At 48.5% G+C, this 19,723-nt stretch overlaps 1 protein-coding gene across 2 annotated transcripts in view; it reads right to left on the bottom strand.

Annotated features, from left to right (window-relative positions):
• The window catches only part of MMP17 (matrix metallopeptidase 17), a 266,942-nt gene that overhangs the window by 56,441 nt on the left and 190,778 nt on the right, over positions 1 to 19,723 (bottom strand). For both annotated transcript variants that reach the window (XM_075341808.1, XM_075341807.1), the window contains exons 4-5: positions 3,175 to 3,458; positions 2,325 to 2,501 (exon numbers count right to left, since the gene is read on the bottom strand). In XM_075341808.1, the coding sequence (XP_075197923.1) occupies positions 2,325 to 2,501; positions 3,175 to 3,458 (461 nt within the window). The remainder of the gene's footprint in view (positions 1 to 2,324; positions 2,502 to 3,174; positions 3,459 to 19,723) is intronic.

Consider the following 19,723-nt stretch of genomic DNA (forward strand, 5'->3'; position numbering starts at 1 on the left):
CCAGGCCCCTTCCTCCGCTTGCTCGGGCCGAGCCGCTCGAGGTCCAGGCTCGGGTTGTCGGTGGCATGAGTGCCTCCAGACCGAGGGCCACGTCGCTCTGTTAGAAGGGAGAGGTAGCGGGGTGGTAGTGGTGGTGGTGTGGGACGAGGCGCGCAGCCGGGGAGGGCCGCACTGTCGTCCAACGGGTTGTGACGCCACCCACGGGACGTGGTGACGGGATGCACCACCGCTGCGGCTGGAGTGAAGGCGGGCTCGTCCGGGATCGGTGTTGCGGCCGCAGACTAGATGTTAGCCCCTTCGTGGGTAGGGGCGGTGTGTCCCGGGGCCCCAGTGCCGTTGGGGACTGGAGCGCTGATATTGTTGTCAGGGTGCAGGGTGCCGTGCCACGGTGTAGTGTCGTGCCCGGATGGCACTGGTTTACTCACGATTGATTCACACTCTGAGTCACTGGTAAACCAAAGTTCGGATGTGGTCGGTTCCCGCGGCTGGATGCAGGTGTCCCCTGTGGGGTTGATGGTAGCCCCTTTTCCCGTACACCTCTGAATGCTGTGTTTCGGCTCCCCTGCCTGAGCAGTGGTAGCACGCTCCCCGGCGTTGAGCGGTGGCGCTCACCCGGTCTCGGTGGGCTTTTGCCTTCTTTCGGGACTTTGGATGTGGATGAACACGTGAGGTCCAGCCAGCAATCAGTCAATTTGCCTATACTCAGTGGCTTCTAAGCTAGGACGGGGTCTGAGTACCCGGTTTCTGGTGCTCCGGTACATGGTTGACTCCCCAGTTCAGGACCGGCAGGCTCCAACCCAGGCCCGGTCCGTACGGTTCCGCCGGTTGCTGTACTGGTACTCCTGCAGACGGCCACCACCGTCTGCCTGCCTGACGTTTCCAAGGGGCCCAGGCTCCTACCCGGGTCCCTGACAGCTGCTCCACTACCACTCACTGTCATCTCAAAACTTATCTGTTTGAACTTCCTGCCCCAGGACAGTAGTCTCCTCGGTGGGCGTGCCTTTCTGCCTGACTCTGCCCACCTGGTGTGCTCTACTCGCCCTGAGGGAGGCATCAGGTCTCCCTTTCGGGTGACATGTGTGTGACCTCACAGGGGATGGGGGTGTGTGTGTATATGGCTGATGTAATTACCTGTGACCCCTGGGGTCCAGGGAATCACACATATTCATTTAATACTTAAGGTGTGTGGGTCCTTTTTTTTAATCACTGCTGCAGCCAACATTGGCTCATGTCATCTACTTCAGTACAGTCACTAACCTTAGCTTCGCTGCATCAGTGACCAAAACACAGAGAATGGAGAATCTGTGTTTGCTGTTTTTCAACTTCGCAATTATATAGACACATTTTTGTGAATGTGGTTTAGCCCCTAACTTAATTATTATTACAAAGTGCATTTACTTTACTGCAGCTTTGAAAATTTTAGTCCTGATTCAACATTTTCGTAATAAGCCAATTTTTTTTGAGATGGCAGATTTTAATGAATCCAAAAAGTGTAGAAAATTAAAGTGAATCTGTCACCAAGATTTTGCCACCTAATCTGAGAGCAGCATAATGCAGGGGCAGAAACCCTGATTCTAGCGATATGTCACTTACTGGGCTGCCTAATGTAATTTTGATAAAATCACTGATAAATCAGAAGCAGATTCATTAGAGGACCACTTTGTGTGCTGCCAGGTAGTCCCGCATATTCATGAGCTCTGTATAACTCCTAGATCTGCAGCAGAGAAAACATTGAGTTTATCAAAATGACAACAAACAGCTCAGTAAGTGACTCATCGCTGGAATCAGGGTCTCTGTCTCTACATTATGCTGCTCTCAGATGGGGGAGCAAAAATCTAGTTACATATTTCCTTTAATCAAAATGGAACATGATGTTTGAAGAATTTGGCGTAAATCTAAACCTGCGTTTTTAATTTTTTTTATTTTTTGCTATATTTCCGCCTTTTAAAAAAACGTTGCAAGAACCTTTTAAATAATGATTCAAATGTTAGCCTTCAACTGTGCAATTAAGCCCGCAATTGACAGAGTTTGGACCCCACTACGGTACCGCAGTAACTGTGCAAAAATTTGATGACATTTTGAAAAATCTCAAATGATGAGTTAGCGAAAAACATCTGCAGAATAATAACCACATCCACATTGTCATGCAAATCAAAAATGAATGAAGACTTAAAAACTAGCGTAAAAGCGGTACAAAAGCCATAACAAATTTAGGACAAGCATAAAAGTGCCTAACAGACAAACGTACTAAAATGAAAACATAACATGAATGATCAGTCAGGGCCAAAGTGTTAATCCATCATCTAACCATGCACACAACTTACCATATAGCTGCCAGATCCTGACTTTATCATCATAAGGTAGGCTATATTTCAGGGGGTCACCCACTGGCCCTTGATAATATGGTCTCATTATAGATTCCATATCAGAAATGTGAGTCAGCCCAATTGCATGACCAAATTCATGTACTGCGACAGCAAACAGGTCCATGCCATGTATGTCTGGAACGAGAGGGAAATGGCATCATATTGACGATACTTCTATCTCAGCCAATAGATCGGACAAGATGCTTATTTTTAGTCACCCTAAACATCGTATATAAAGTGACGCTCAGTCCAGCAACAACATATTATCAAAACAGCATAAAATTGCAGCAAAGTTAAGCAAAGATTAAGACATTAGATATTATTGCTCCTTGTAAATGCTAAATTTGGACTAAAGACTTGCATTAACAAATGTATGTAAAATAAATAAAAAAGTGTAAACACTTTATAATTTATTATTTTAAAGTCTAGTTCATCTAAATTAGTCTAATTAGAACGGGTGTAACCACGGTGGGGGCAGGGGCTGTAGTTACACCTGAGCCCTGGAGCCCGGAAAAGTCCCTTTGGCCATATGAGAAAACCAATACTAGTAAAGACCCCGCCTAGTTGGGCCCCAATGGAGATTTGGCATTTGGACCCACAAGCTTCAGGTTATTGGAGTTCCCTTATTTTGCCACATCTTAATTCTGCACAAGGTGTTTGGCTTTAAACCAGTTCATGCATGGAGTGAATGACATTACTTTTAGCGGATAAGGCAGTAATATCACGGTAGTAATAAAAATGGCCTTCCATTCTGTGTATATTTCTACAGCTCAAATGCAGAACTATGGTTTCTCTTACCCTGACATACCTGATGATCGGAATGTCCATGACTCTTCATCATCAAAATGAGTGTCGCCAGAGGAGTGATGTTCACCGGGGAAAAACGCATGAGCTACAGTACCACCCGGTCCATCAAATGGGTAGCCATCATTGTGGTCAGCTCTGGAGAAGTCGATCTGAATGTCTGCATTATTCCCAGCCACTTCATGGAAATTCAGAGGTGTGATATCACTCCACACCTTCAGGGCGTAGTACATCAGGGCTCTCACGGTGTCGTGACCCAGTGATGACTCCTTAGGGAATGTTCTAACCCTACAGGAAGCAAGAAAATCAGACAAATTGGTGAAGTGTAGTGCCCCTGAAGCCATCAGGGAGCTACAAGGTTCTGCAGCCACACCGGGATGCAGGGCCTACCCCCTAGGGCCCCAGAAGACCAGACCCGGGCACACACAAACACTTCACAAAATACCAGTTTTTCCCCAACAATCTCCCATAGAATGGTACAAAGCTAGGGTCAGACCAATGGTTGGCCACCTAGAGGTGGAGCCAGTCCAGTCCACTAGTTGACCAGGTGGGAGGGTCAGACAGTGGAAAGAAGTCAGTCGTAGATAGACAGTGAAAGTGGACGCGAGGAGATGCACTGACTTGGAGTGAACAGTAACCTGGTGCCCAGGTGATAGTTGCCGGTGGAGTACGGTGTAGTACTCCCGGAACAATGCACCAACGGGGTACAGGACCCTAGGTCAGGCAGGAGCTCCAGGCAGGCCTGATAACACCTGCACAGTGAGGGGACCATCAAAGACCTCACTGACTTTAAAAATCCGAGACTCCGTAGCAAAGGGAGAACCGGGGACAGGACCAGAGACTCCAACCCCACAGGGTTCACACTGCTGTCATACGGACTGTAGTGGAAAACTACTGGACGGGGACCCCCAGTTCCTCTACATCACAGTGACCCACCAACCAGAGATAGGCCCAGGTGAAGAAGGCACTAGATTACTAAACTGGCACTGGGACAAAGGGGACCTGAAGGTGAAACCAGCCGGCCTCGGGTGACCAGTTACCACCAGAAAGTGAGTAGAGACCAGTGCACTGAACCCCTTGTATGAACTACCTTCTTCCGACACCCGTCACATCACTTACCCTCTGGGACCCGGCCCTGCTTGTGGAGTGTCTAACATCCAGGCTATCACTAACACCAGCCCCAGTAGTGGACATTGTGCAGCGGCGGCTCCATACTCATAGCCGCAACACTGCAAGTGGCATCACGTGTGAACACTAATCTAATCCCCTGTAAATATTCCCCTTTTCAAAAAGGACCCAGGGCACGGAACCAGGCAACGGCCACCAAAGTGACATTCCCCAGATATATATTGCCTGGGACCGAGTACCCCATAACCCTGGACGACACAGAAATATGAAAGCATGTCAAAATAGCAGAAACAATAAAAATCTATGAAGCATATTGCAGCATATATTATCTGAGTCTTATGTCATTCAATATATACAGTAAATAGTGTTTAGATGTAACTGCAGATCTAATATTCTTATCTACCACCGTTTTCTGGACCTTCCATAATGTAGGCATTGGTCGCATTTACGTGACTTCATGTATATAAAAACCTGATCTAAAGCCCGCTTTACACGCTGCAATGTATCTTACAATGTGTCGGCGGGGTCATGTCGTAAGTGACGCACATCCGGCATTGTAAGTTACATTGCAGTGTATGACAGGTACGTGCGATTGAACGTTAAAACGTTCATCGCATACACATCGTATCTGTCTCTAGAATTGCACGTCAGATTGTTCATCGTACCCAGGGTAGTACACATTGCAGTGTGTGACACCCCGGGAACATTGAACAGATCTCACCTGCGTCCTGCGGCTCCCGGCCCACAGTGCGGAAGGAAAGAGGTGGGCGGGATGTTTACGTCCCACTCAGCTCCGCCCCTCTGCTTTTATTGACCGGCTGCTGCGTGACGTCGATGTGACGCCGAACGTCCCTCCCACTCCAGGAAGTGGATGTTCGCCGCCCACATGGAGGTCGTATGGACGGGTAAGGACGAGTGACGGGGGTTAATCGTTTGTGTGGCACGTTCAACAAATTGAACGTGCCACAGATACGATGGGGGCGGGTACGATCGCATGCGAGATCGTATGCGAAATTGCAACGTGTAAAGCAGGCTTAAGTCTAGCTCATTTTTCAATACTTAAAGGGAGTCTGTCACCAGGTTTTTGCTATGTAATCTGAGAACAGCATACTATAGGGGCAGAGACCCAGATTCATTTGATGTGTCACTTACTGGGCTGCTTGCTGCAGTCTTGATAAAAATTACAGTTTTCTCTGCTGGAGATCTACCATGTCTCTGAATGTTGAGCTCTATATAACCGCGTCCACAACACTGATTGGCAGCTTTCTGTGTACACTGTGTATAGGTAGAAAGCTGCCAATCAGTGGTGGGAGTGGGGTTACACAGAGTAAGTAGGAGGTTTACATGGTACAAGACAGCTAGCGCTCTAATGATAATCTTCTGCTGCTAAAACACTGATTTTATGGAATCTACAACATGCAGCCTAGTAAGGGATACATTGCTAGACAGAGCAAAAACATAGCAAAAACATGCTGAAAGATTCCCTTTAAAAACAATTTACCACACATGTTATGCACAAAGCATGGTATAATGAAATCGAACCACACTTGAATGCTATTAAACTATCGGCATGCTTTTCCCATAAGCTGAGCAATATGTCACTAATCGGAATGTATAATCAATCATTACTGATTACCTTATTTTCATGTCAATTAAAAATTATATTAGATAATTCTTACTCTGTTAAAATCTTAAAGTTAAATCTCTTTTCAATTTGTTGGAAATCCACTCTTTTTGCTGTACTCGATAACTACCACTAGGGGGCTCTCTTGCTACATGAATTCTTGATAAATCATAGGCACAATTAGAAGGGCTGCTTTCTTTGGCAGATAAAAAATATAATTTAAAAAGAAAAAAAAAAGAAGACGCTGGGAAGGGATGGATGTCAAATACAAGAGAATGATTAAGGTTAAGGACTGGTATGCAGAATTGTAGTTTACACGAATGTACTCTCCAATTTTATGTTAAAGGCAAAGGATTCCTTGGATGCGCAATAAACTGCAAATCAGTAAAGCCGTTTATAATGTAGTAAATGGGAGCCTCGGATGTATTACCCAATGCATCACAAGCAATCTAATTAAACCCTTATTTTTTAGGTAATGCTTAATTGGCCTATAAATTCAGTTATTAAAATCTTATGTAGATAAAGCAATATATTCAGTAAAGTCCTCCACGGACTCATGGTGAAGTATGTGGTAGTGCATGTAGCCAGGGCTGTATTTTGCCTTCGTGCTGCCCTAGGCACTTTAAGTGGTCGCGCCCCTTAGTGACAACGTAAAACTGAGTTTTTGCACACGACATCTGTTTAAGGCAGATCTACTTTGTAAAACACTTGAAAAAGTATCAATGAGAAACGAAGGGCACTAACCCCCCCCCAATGGGGATCACCACAGGCACATCAAAACATAGCATGAGTATAAAATATTCCCACCACACCCTCCCCACTTATATACTGTGACTGTCACACTGCCCCTAATAAACTACACACTGCCCTCCCTTATAAATTATACCCACCACACCTTCCTCAATTATGAAATATGATCTGCACATTGTCCTCACATCATGCTGCCCCCTCCTCACAATGTCCCATGCATGCTGCCCCCTCCTCATAATGTCCCATGCATGCTGCCCCATGCATGCTGCCCCCTCCTCACAGTGTCCCATGCATGCTGCCCCCTCCTCACAGTGTCCCATGCATGCTGCCCCCTCCTCACAGTGTCCCATGCATGCTGCCCCCTCCTCACAGTGTCCCATGCATGCTGCCCCCTCCTCACAGTGTCCCATGCATGCTGCCCCCTCCTCACAGTGTCCCATGCATGCTGCCCCCTCCTCACAGTGTCCCATGCATGCTGCCCCCTCCTCACAGTGTCCCATGCATGCTGCCCCCTCCTGACAATGTCCCATGCATGCTGCCCCCTCCTCACAATGTCCCATGCATGCTGCCCCCTCCTCACAATGTCCCATGCATTCTGCCCCCTCCTCACAATGTCCCATGCATGCTGCCCCCTCCTCACAATGTCCCATGCATGCTGCCCCTCTCCATGAGCTCCTAATGCTGCCTTCCTCTTTTCCATAATGACACCTCCATGCTGCCCCACTCATCATACTAAGACCACCACACTAGCGCTTATGCTGACACACACACACACACACACACACACACACTACCCCACTCTTGATATTGACTCCCCTACATTGTTCCACTCCATACTGAGCCCACACATGCTGCCCCTTCTCCATAATGAGCTCCCAATGCTGCCCCCCTCTTATTCTGAGTACTTACACTCCCCCCCCATCGATATTGTCATTGCTCTATCCCTCAACCCTTGTCCTCTGTCTCTAGCATTGGCCCCTCTCTTCCATTCCCCCAGCAGCAGCCTCTCTCCCCCCGCCTCCAGCAGCAGCCTCTCCCTCAGCATCAGCCTCTCTCCCCCCAGCCTCCCCCAGCATCAGCCTCTCTCCCCCCAGCCTCCCCCAGCTTCAGCCTCTCTCCCCCCAGCATCAGCCTCCCTGCTCCCAGCTTACCCCAGCATCAGCCTCTCTCCTCCCATCCTCCCCCAGCATGAGCCTCCTCCAGCATCAGCCTCTCTCCTCCCAGCCTCCCCCAGCATGAGCCTCCTCCAGCATTAGCCTCTCTCCTCCCAGCCTCCCCCAGCATGAGCCTCCTCCAGCATTAGCCTCTCTCCTCCCAGCCTCCCCCAGCATCAGCCTCCCTGCTCCCAGCTTCCCCCAGCATCAGCCTCCCTCCTCCCAGCTTCCCCCAGCATCAGCCTCCCTCCTCCCAGCCTCCCCCAGCATCAGCCTCCCTCCTCCCAGCCTCCCCCAGCATCAGCCTCCCTCCTCCCAGCCTCCCCCAGCATCAGCCTCCCTCCTCCCAGCATCAGCCTCCCTCCTCCCTCAGCCTCCCTCCTCCAAGTCTCCCTCAGCATCAACTTCCCTCCTCCAAGCCTCACCCTCCCCCTCCCAGCCTCCCTCAGCATCAGCCTCCCTCAGCATCAGCCTCCCCCAGCATCAGCCTCCCCCAGCATCAGCCTCCCTCCTCCCAGGCTCCCCCAGCATCAGCTTCCCTCCTCCCAGCCTCCCCCAGCATCAGCCTCCCTCCTCCCAGCATCAGCCTCCCTCCTCCTAGCCTCCCCCCAGCATCAGCCTCCCTCCTCCCAGCATCAGCCTCCCTCCTCCTAGCCTCCCCCAGCATCAGCCTCCCTCCTCCCAGCATCAGCCTCCCTCCTCCCTCAGCCTCCCTCCTCCAAGTCTCCCTCAGCATCAGCTTCCCTCCTCCAAGCCTCACCCTCCCCCTCCCAGCCTCCCCCAGCATCAGCCTCCCTCAGCATCAGCCTCCCTCAGCATCAGCCTCCCCCAGCATCAGCCTCCCCCAGCATCAGCCTCCCCCAGCATCAGCCTCCCTCCTCCCAGGCTCCCCCAGCATCAGCCTCCTTCCTCCCAGCCTCCCCCAGCATCAGCCTCCTTCCTCCCAGCCTCCCCCAGCATCAGCCTCCCTCAGCATCAGCCTCCCTCAGCATCAGCCTCCCTCCTCCAAGCCTCACCCTCCCAGCTTCCCCCAGCATCAGCCTCCCTCCTCCCAGCATCAACCTCCCTCCTCCTAGCCTCCCCCAGCATTAGCCTCCCTCCTCCCAGCATCAGCCTCCCTCCTCCCTCAGCCTCCCTCCTCCAAGTCTCCCTCAGCATCAGCTTCCCTCCTCCAACCCTCCCCCTCCCCGCCTCCCCCAGCATCAGCCTCCCTCAGCATCAGCCTCCCTCAGCATCAGCCTCCCTCAGCATCAGCCTCCCCAGCGTCTGCCTCTCTCCTCCCAGCCTCAGTCTCTCAGCCTCTCTCTCTCCCCCCCAGCCTCAGCCTCTCTCTCCCCAGCCTCCCCCCCAGCCTCAGCCTCTCTCCTCCCAGCCTCAGTCTCTCAGCCTCTCTCTCTCCCCCTCAGCCTCTCTCTCCCCAGCCTCCCCCCAGCCTCAGCCTCTCTCTCCCCCCAGCCTCCCTCAGCATCAGCCTCTCTCTCCCCCCAGCCTCCCCCCAGCTTCAGCCTCTCTCTCCCCCCAGCCTCAGCCTCTCTCCCCCCAGCCTCTCTCTCCCCCCAGCCTCCCCCCAGCCTCAGCCTCTCTCCCCCCAGCCTCAGCGCCTCCCTCTCCCCCCAGCCTCAGCGCCTCCCTCTCCCCCAGCCTCAGCCTCTCTCTCCCCCCAGCCTCCCTCTCCCCCGGCCTCAGCCTCTCTCCCCCCAGCCTCAGCCTCTCTTCCCAGCCTCCCCCCAGCCTCAGCCTCTCTCTCTCTTCCCAGCCTCCCCCCAGCCTCAGCCTCTCTCTTCCCAGCCTCTCTCTCTTCCCAGCCTCTCTCTCTTCCCAGCCTCCCCCAGCCTCAGCCTCTCTCTTCCCAGCCTCTCTCTCTTCCCAGCCTCCCCCAGCCTCAGCCTCTCTCTTCCCAGCCTCTCTCTCTTCCCAGCCTCCCCCAGCCTCAGCCTCTCTCTTCCCAGCCTCTCTCTCTTCCCAGCCTCCCCCAGCCTCAGCCTCTCTCTTCCCAGCCTCTCTCTCTTTCCAGCCTCCCCCAGCCTCAGCCTCTCTCTTCCCAGCCTCTCTCTCTTCCCAGCGTCCCCCAGCCTCAGCCTCTTTCTCTTCCCAGCCTCTCTCTCTTCCCAGCCTCCCTCAGCCTCTTTCTCTTCCCAGCCTCTCTCTCCCCCAGCCTCCCCTTGCATGATTATAGTGGACAAAAAGAAACATCGCAACGATCATCAACTAACCTGTAAGGAGCCCATACATTCTAGGCTCTCCCCTCCCCCCATCGCATACAGTTATCACAGGCATTTCTGAGTATGCAGTGCGCCCCTCCCCCATCACATACAATTAGCAGTAAGCACAGGCATTTCTGAGTATGCATGCAGTGCCCCCCTCCCCCCATCACATACAGTTAGCACAGGCATTTCTGAGTATGCAGTGCGCCCCTCCCCCCATCACATAGAAATGCCTGTGCTTACTGCTAATTGTGAGTATGCATGCAGTGCACCCCTCCCCCCATCACATACAGTTAGCACAGACATTTGAGTATGCAGTGCGCCCCTCCCCCATCACATACAGTTAGCACAGGCATTTGAGTATGCAGTGCGCCCCTCCCCCATCACATACAGTTAGCACAGGCATTTCTGAGAATGCAGTGCGCCCCTCCCCCCATCACATACAATTAGCAGTAAGCACAGGCATTTCTGAGTATGCAGTGCGCCCCTCCCCCATCACATACAATTAGCAGTAAGCACAGGCATTTCTGAGTATGCATGCAGTGCACCCCTCCCCCCATCACATAGAAATGCCTGTGCTTACTGCTAATTGTGAGTATGCATGCAGTGCACCCCTCCCCCCATCACATACAGTTAGCACAGGCATTTCTGAGTATGCAGTGCGCCCCTCCCCCATCACATACAATTAGCAGTAAGCACAGGCATTTCTGAGTATGCAGTGCAGTAAACCCCTCCCCCCATCACATAGAAATGCCTGTGCTTACTGCTAATTGTGAGTATGCATGCAGTGCACCCCTCCCCCCATCACATACAGTTAGCACAGGCATTTCTGAGTATGCAGTGCGCCCCTCCCCCATCACATACAATTAGCAGTAAGCACAGGCATTTCTGAGTATGCAGTGCAGTGCACCCCTCCCCCCATCACATAGAAATGCCTGTGCTTACTGCTAATTGTGAGTATGCAGTGCAGTGCACCCCTCCCCCCATCACATACAGTTAGCAGTAAAGCCCCCCTTCACATATAGACAGCTTATTAGTATTACCTGCTCCGGACCCGGTGATTATCCTCCAGACGTCACACTGGTGCCTGCTGTGCCTGTGAGCTCTGCACAGGTTTGGATGTCCCAGCTCTTGGCAAGAAGCTGATTGGAGCGCGCGTGTTGTGACCCCGGAAATGCAGCTATCGGCAGTTCCGGGTTCAATCAGCTCCCTGTGCCCGTTGCCTGCAGTGTATTTGTATCCGCTTTAAAGACGCGGATACATACAAATAAATAGAGGGGCGCCCATGCGCCCAACACAACACCCCCCTTTACCCCCGCCCCCCCCCCCCCGCGAAAAGACTGTGGATTTAGTGAGATAGGTTAAAAAAAAAAAAAATAATAATTTTAATTTTTTTTTTTTTTTTTTTGCTGCTAGAAGGCGCCGCCCCCCCCGCACCGCGCCGCCCTAGGCACCGGACCACAGGTGCCTAGTGGTAAATACGGCCCTGCATGTAGCGTCCAGGTCCAGTAGAAAGATGAAAAGAATTCCTCCATATTTACCATCATGCGTTATCCCTGGAGAATTTAACATGCAGTCTCGCCTCTTCCAGCTAGGCACACAGCAAGGCACAACTACATTTAACCCCGTCTCATATAACATCTAGCATACACTCCGCACACTATACAGCATACATTACACACATACATACCTACAAACCAGAAGCATATTATTACATATGAAATATATAACATACATATACTGTATATTCATACACATTACACACCTACTGATACCCATTCCACATGCACATCCGCATGCATACATATTACACTCATATAGAGCTGTCGCATGCCAGCAAAAGAAAGGAGCAACGCTACTCACAAAACGTTAGGGATATTTGGCTTTTGGGTACAAGTTATGTAAAACGTTCTTGTTACAGTGATATTTTATCATGAAAGTCGGGCATTTAAGTAGAAGCATGCAATGGTGATTTCCTCATCTCAAACAATTTATTGAAACAAAATCCAACAGCAGTGGTGGGTCTACCCCCAAATGTCAATGTCTCAGTAAGTTGTCATGTGGCGTGGAGCATAAATAGCAGCTTAACAACGATGTTTCATGCTGTTCACAAGTCGAGTTATTGTCTGCTGAGGCATGACATCCCAATCTTCTTGAAGGGCGGCCCTCAGGTCATTGAGGTTCTGGAGTACAGAGTTACGAGCCTCTACACCAGGGGTGGGGAACCTTTTTTCTGCCATTGGCCATTTGGAAATTTCTACCATCATTCGGGGACCGCACAAATTTATCAACTTGAAAATTATCCTGCTATGTTTGGTCAAACAATTAACTGGCCCCAATTGTGGTGGCTGGAACTGCTTATCTTTGGTGCGGCTGTAATGTTAGGTAGTATTGATGTTGTTGCTTCTCACAACAGCTTTTCCAGGTTTGTCTCGGTCTGAATCACAGTCAACGTCTTATGAAAATAGGTTTTGTAAAATCATATACATCACAAAGAAGACATATAGAGGCATGTGCATCACAGGAGGGGCTGGGGGCATATACATTATTGGAGGGGCTTGGGCACATACATCACAGGAGACACTGGGGGCATATATACACCACAGGAGAGGCTGGGGTCACATACATCACAGGAGGGTCTGGGGACATATACATGACTGGGGAGTCTTGGGGTATATACATCACTGGGGGGTATATACATCCCTGGGATGCATAGACAAGGCTGTGGGGAACATACAGTACATCACTGGGAGTACATACATCACTGGGGGTAAATATATCACTGGTGGTCATGGCTACATACATCATTGGCAGTACATATATCACTGTGGGGCACATACTGTACATCACTGCGGTGTATATACATTACTGAGAGGCACAGACATTACTGAGGCGATATACATCACTACAGGTATATATATCACTGAGTAGCATAGACATCACTGGGGGTATATACATCACTGGGGGCACATACATCACTGGGAGTCATAGACATGGGTGTGGAACACATAGATAGCTGGGGGTATATACATCACTGGAAGGCATAGACATGGCTTTGGGGCACATACATCTCTGGGGTGTATACATCACTGGTTGGCACATATATCTCTGGAGGGTATATACATTACAGGGGGGCACAAACATCACTGGGGGTATTAAATATCACTGGGAATATATAAATCACTGAGAGTATTGATAAAACGGGGGGTATATACTGTACATCACTGTGAGGCATAGACATGGCTATAGGGCACAGACATCACTGGGGGTCTAAACATTACTGGGGGTACAGCATATACATTACTGGAAGGCACATAGAACACTGGGTATATACATCACTTGGCAAAGATATTACTGGGGGCACATACAGCACTGGGGGATATATACATCATTGGGGGCACAGACAGAACTGGGGGAACAGACAGCACTGGGAGCACAGACATGACTAGGGTGCACATACAGCACTGGGGGGTATATAAATCACTGAGCGGCACAGACATCACAGAGGTACAGAAACATAATTCGGGAGTACATACATCACTGGGGGTATATACACTAGGGAGCACAGACAGCATTGGGGGGTACATACATCATTGGTGAGTACATACATCATTGGGGTGGCATATACAGCACTGGGGGGCACATAAAGCACTGGGGATAGTGTGGCTGCATCCCATCTTCTTCTGTGAGACGAAGATGCATTGCACGCTAACCCCACCCACAAAGTTCATCCTCACGAGACCTAATCCTTCAGTGTATGCGTATTCAGGGTTCAGTAGTGAACACTGCATATGCGTAGTTCACATGAGGTTTTAAAGAGCCAGCAGCCTGCAAGACGCTGCTGCTGTCTAAGCACTGCAGTCCCTGGGGGCTGCAGAAAAAGAATCTGTCCGCTGGCTGGAGGTTCCTCACCACTGCTGTACACGGCAAATCAGCTGATTTCATAGGTTTTCTATAGATTCAGATCCAGAGAAAGTGCAGGCCACTCCATTTGAGTTACCCTTGTCTCCAGCACCTGTTCCCTTTTGATGCGAACTCAATGAGCTGGAGCATTGTCCTCCATTAAGATGAAATGAGGTCTGTGTGACTGGCCAGCACCGAAGGCTCATCTGGTGACTACAAAGACGAATGCTGAGCGCTCTCCTTGACATTTCCACCATCATTGGCGGCTATCATTTCTGCTCAGCGTGAATCGACTTTCATCAATGAGGCCCACTGGTACTTCTATGCCTTTCATTAATTCTTCCAGTCTCTCTGTATCTCTGTTGCAACCTGCTGATGACACTCTGTGACACTATAAGCTCAGTGGCCACTTCAGTCTGAAAATATCCTGCTTGAAGCCTCGCAATGAAGAGATACTATTGATCAATTGTTACATGTCGTCTTGGTCTCATGATGTCAAAATGTGAACAGTTTGATGAGGAGGACTGTTTAAACACCAATTCGGCAAATCAAAGATCAAACAACTATTGTGAATTTTGCCATCAAGCTCTTTGTTAAAGAAGAGAAAGTTGTGCAAAAAGTACTGAATCATTGAAAGGTGAAAGGGGTACTTCTCACATAGCGAGATCGCTAGCGAGATCGCTGCTGAGTCACGTTTTTTGTGACGCACCAGTGACCTCATTAGCGATCTCGCTGTGTGTGACACTGAGCAGCGATCTGGCCCCTGCTGTGAGATCGCTGCTCGTTAGACAAAGTGCTGGTTCATTTTTTGGACGTTGCTCTCCTGCTGTGAAGCACACATCGCTATGTTTGACAGCGAGAGAGCAATGATCTGAATGTGCAGGGAGCAGGGAGCCAGTGTCTGGCAACCTGCGGTAAGCTGTAACCAAGGTAAATATCGGGTAACCAAGCGAGATTTACCTTGGTTACTAGCGTCCGCCGCTCTCAGGCTGTCAGTGCTGGCTCCCTGCACAAGTAGCCGGAGTACACATCAGGGAAATAAGCAAAGCGGTTTGCTTATTAACCCGATGTGTACTCTGGCTAGGATTGCAGGGAGCCAGCGCTAAGCGGTGTGCGCTGGTAACCAAGGTAAATATTGGGTAACCAAGCGCTTGGTTACCCGATATTTACCTTAGTTACCAAGCGCACACTGCGTCGCTGCTGGCTGGGGGCTGGTCACTGGTCACTGGTGAGATCTGCCTGATTGACAGCTCACCAGCGACCATGTAGCGACGCACCAGCGATCCTGACCAGGTCAGATCGTTGGTGGGATCGCTGGAGCATCGCTAAAGTGTGACGGTACCCTTAGACATGTGCAATCAAAAGTATAGAGAAAGTTACATTCAGTACACCTGAAAAGGTTAGAGTGCATTTTAGGATCATCCTGAAATTTCACCAGAAAGCCAAATATCCCTAACTTTTTGTGAGTAGTGTATGTGCAGTGGCTAGAGACTCCCTTCTTCTCTACAGACCATCGTCCTTTTCAGCCATTTATCTGGACAGAGCTTAAAGGGTTTTCTACTACTAATGTAACGACCTTCCATTTTATTTAAAAATTCCTAACTAACTTTCCTAATATACATCTGCTTTCTACACTGCTCTTGTAAGGTGATCGTCACCTTTGATCGATGTTGAAGTAGTTCTTACTTCAATTAAAAGTTTTTGGGATTCATTCTACGTTCTCATTAAGAATTAAAGAACTACACAGGCATGTGATAACCAAAGCTCTCCAAATGATTTCAATGAGAATCCGGTCTTTTATACTTTTCAAAAATATAGGTGTACCATTCATAAATTTTGGTGTTTCTTATATGATAGCAAATAGTAGAATAGATAACAGCATAATAAATACACTCCCAGCATCCACACAGCTTAGCCACACTCCCTGAACAAGTCTTTGTTTCAAAAGTGAAATCGCACACCCTAAAAACTTTTGCCACAATAGAAAGTGAAGGCGATGACAGGTGAGTATAAAAATAAGACTAAGTGCAGGGAACTTAGATTAGAAGCAATACTCCAATGGTAAAATAAAAAAAAAATGGAGTGGTGCTTTAAAGGGAATTTGTCAGCAGGTTTTTGCTATGTAAGCTGAAGACAGTATGCTGCAAGGGTTAGCACAGGAACTTCAGGTCTGCCTGTCTTGTCACAGTCCAATCTGTTGTAAATTTTCTATATTTGTTTAAGCAGCAGGACCCTTATCATTGCAGGACTGCACAGTCAAGTGCACGGCACTCCGGCATGCTCCCTGCTCTGAATGACACCTCACTGTTAATCTACAATCTCTATTGAGAGCCTGGTAAGGGCAGGGAAGTTCTCTAGACTCTGCTATATAACTAAGGCGGGCTTTGCACACTACGACATCGCAGGTGCGATGTCGGTGGGGTCAAATTGAAAATGACGCACTTCCGGCATCGCATGCGACATCGTAGTGTGTAAAGGCTCGATGATACGATTAACGAGCGCAAAAGCGTCGTAATCGTATCATCGCTGCAGCGTCGGCGTAATCCCTGATTACGCTGACGCGACAGTCCGATGTTGTTCCTCGCTCCTGCGGCAGCACACATCGCTGTGTGTGAAGCCGCAGGAGCGAGGAACATCTCCTACCGGCGTCACTGCGGCTTCTGTAGGATATGCGGAAGGAAGGAGATGGGCGGGATGTTTACATCCCACTCATCCCCGCCCCTCCGCTCCGATTGGCCGCCTGGCGTGTGACGTCGCTATGACGCCGCACGACCCGCCCCCTTAACAAGGAGGCGGGTCACCGGCCAGAGCGACGGTCGCAGGACAGGTGAGTCCATGTGAAGCTGCCGTAGCGATAATGTTCGCTACGGCAGCTATCACAAGGAAATCGCTGCTGCGACGGGGGCGGGTACTATCGCGCTCGGCATCGCAGCATCGACCTGCGATGTCGCAGCGTGCAAAGTACCCCTAAAGCTAAAAATTCTGATTGCATCAGAATGGTTGCACCCAGTAATCTTAGTGATACATAGTTGGATTTAGGATCTATTTGCTTACATCATGCTGCTCTCAGATCAGGTAACAAAAACCTGCTGATAGATTTCCTTCAAGGAAGGTGGAATGGGCATGTTGGCGTTATGCAGATGACTAAAATCTTTGGGCTAATATTTTAGATGGGATCGTAAAATGATTTTATCCATGCAATTTTGGAAACTTCACAGCTGCAAGGTAGAATTTTCATTTAAATACTGCACCCTTTTGTAGCAAGGGAGATCCCACTCTCATATTCACAGGGGTCCCATATATGCTTTTATATCTTACCTTTAGCTATCTCTTTTAATTGTAGGTTTTATACTAAGTCAATTTTCCTTTTATTGATAAACCTGTGAAGATGAATGTTTTGCTCGGAATACATATTTCATTGTTACATCTAAAATCTGCTACTTTGGGAACTCTAATCACTAGAAAAAAAATAAAAAAAATAAAAGGGGGTCCCACCACATATACAGTGATGCTACGATTTCTGCTAAATGAATGAGGGCTAGAAATTCTCTTAAATATTTTGTGTTCTTTAAAGGGAATCTGTCAGCAGGTTTTTGCTACCTCATCTGAGAGCAGCATGATGTAGGCAAGGGGATTCTGAATCCGACGATCTATCACTTAGATTAATGGCTGTAGCCGTTCTGACACAATGTGCATTTTTAGCTTTAGGCTGCGACCGCACTTTGCGTTTCCACCTGCGTTTCTGCTGCTTTTTAGGTCCGTTTTGAGATGCACCTTTTTCGTGCCAAAAGGCATGCGTTTTGATTTTCCAGCAAAGTCTATGGAAAATGGGGATTTTTAGACCGCACTTTGCGTTTTAAAACGCTGCGTTTAATTTGCATATTTTGTGGCAAAAACCATGCGTTCAAAGAAGCAGCATGTCAGTAGTTTTTGCCATTTTGGGTGCTTTTTGCTAACATTGCAGTCAATGAGAAATGGCATAAACCAAGATTCCTACAAATTCCTGCGTTTTACCTGCTTTTTATCTGCAGAAAACATGCGTTTTGGACTACCAAAACGCATGCTTTTTGGACATTAAAATAATGATTTCATATGTTCCTTTACACACACACACATAGTCCGACAAATAAAATAAAGAAAAATAATAATTTATTGCTATTTTTCCAATAAATAGTATATTACCGCTATAATTTTATTCAATATTTATATTTTCTTAATTATTTCTAAAATTCTGTGTTCCTTTTTTTTCTCTTTTTTCATTGTGTTTGACTATTTAATCTTTATTTAGCAGTGTCTTGATGTTCAAAACGCATCTGTCAAAACGCAGGTGAAAAAGCAGGTAAAAAGCGCTGAAAACGCATCTTAAACGCGGTAAATACGCATGCGTTTTCAGCGCTAAATTTCTGAAAAAGGCAACTTTGGTCAAATCAATTAAGCCCAAAACGTGCGTTTAGAACTGCAAGTAGGTGAACGCAAAGTGCGGTCTTAGCCTTAACCATGTAGTAGAGTCCACAGAGCTGTCCCCACCCAAACCAGGGTCTCTAGAGAGATTGTATCTAGTGGCCCGGTCCAGATTGTGTCTGTTCCTTTAAGTACATTTACTTATATGTAATACTAGCTGTACTACCCGGCTTCGCCCGGGTTAATAACTCTTGTTAACAAAATAGAATGTATTAACAAAAATTTATTCTGCACACAATATCCGCTGCCCGGGATAGTAACCGTCTCTCTGTTTCTCTCCCATTCTCTGTCTGTCTCCCCCTCTGTATATATCTCTGTCTCTCTCTCTATCTCTTTGTCTGTCTCTTCTGTCTCTTTCCCTGTCTGTCTCTGTCTCTTTCTCCGTCTGTCTCAATCTCTCTCCCTGTCTGTCTATCTATCTCTTTCCCTGTCTTTCTATCTCTGTCACTTTCCGTCTGTCTCTTTCCCTGTCTGTCTCTTTTCCTGTGTCTGTCTCTTTACCTGTCTTTGTCTGTCTCTTACCCTGTCTGTCTCTTTCCCTCTCTTTCCGTCTGTTTTTTCCCTGTGTCTGTCTTTTAACCTGTCTCTCTCTTTCCCTCTCTTTCCCTGTCTGTCTCTTTCCCTGTCAGTCTGTCTCTTTCCCTGTCAGTCTGTCTCTTTGTCTGTGTCTGTCTCTTACCCTGTCTATGTCTGTTTCTTACCCTGTCTGTATCTGCCTCTTTCCCTGTCTGTGTCTGTCTCTTTCCCTGGCTGCATTGTGACACGCCAACATTCCAACATTCCATATAAGGGCGTGGCTGCGCATTCTTCTGAAGTTCTGGCTGCACTGTGGCTCCCAGCTCCATTCGCTTTAATGGAGGCAGATTTTTTGGCGAATAACTGTAAAGCGTGGGGTTAAAATTTCCCCTCGAAACATAGCCTATGACGCTCTCGGGGTCCAGAAGTGTGAGTGTGTAAAATTTTGTGGCTGTAGCTGCGACGGTGCAGATGCCAATCCCGGACATACATACACACATACACACACACACACACACACACACATACACACATTCAGCTTTATATATTAGATTATGTTATATGTTATAAGTAAAGCATTTTTTATTTGTTGTGTTCTAGCACCATCTACTGGTGAAAACTGTAAGAATCTGAAGTGTGCATTGGGTGTTATCCTATTGGCTAGTTCTTGGTCACATGGCTCAATAGGTGGAGCTATTATCCAGCCTCTGTCTGGAAAGAACTGGAATGTTCTGGTTCTGGCTGAGTCTCCTCTGAGGGAAGACATTATGTGGAGTTTCTCTTCACCACAAGACTCCTGCTAGGCCCTAGGCC

Source organism: Anomaloglossus baeobatrachus, chromosome 1, assembly GCF_048569485.1.
Source record: "Anomaloglossus baeobatrachus isolate aAnoBae1 chromosome 1, aAnoBae1.hap1, whole genome shotgun sequence".
Taxonomy (NCBI): domain Eukaryota; kingdom Metazoa; phylum Chordata; class Amphibia; order Anura; family Aromobatidae; genus Anomaloglossus; species Anomaloglossus baeobatrachus.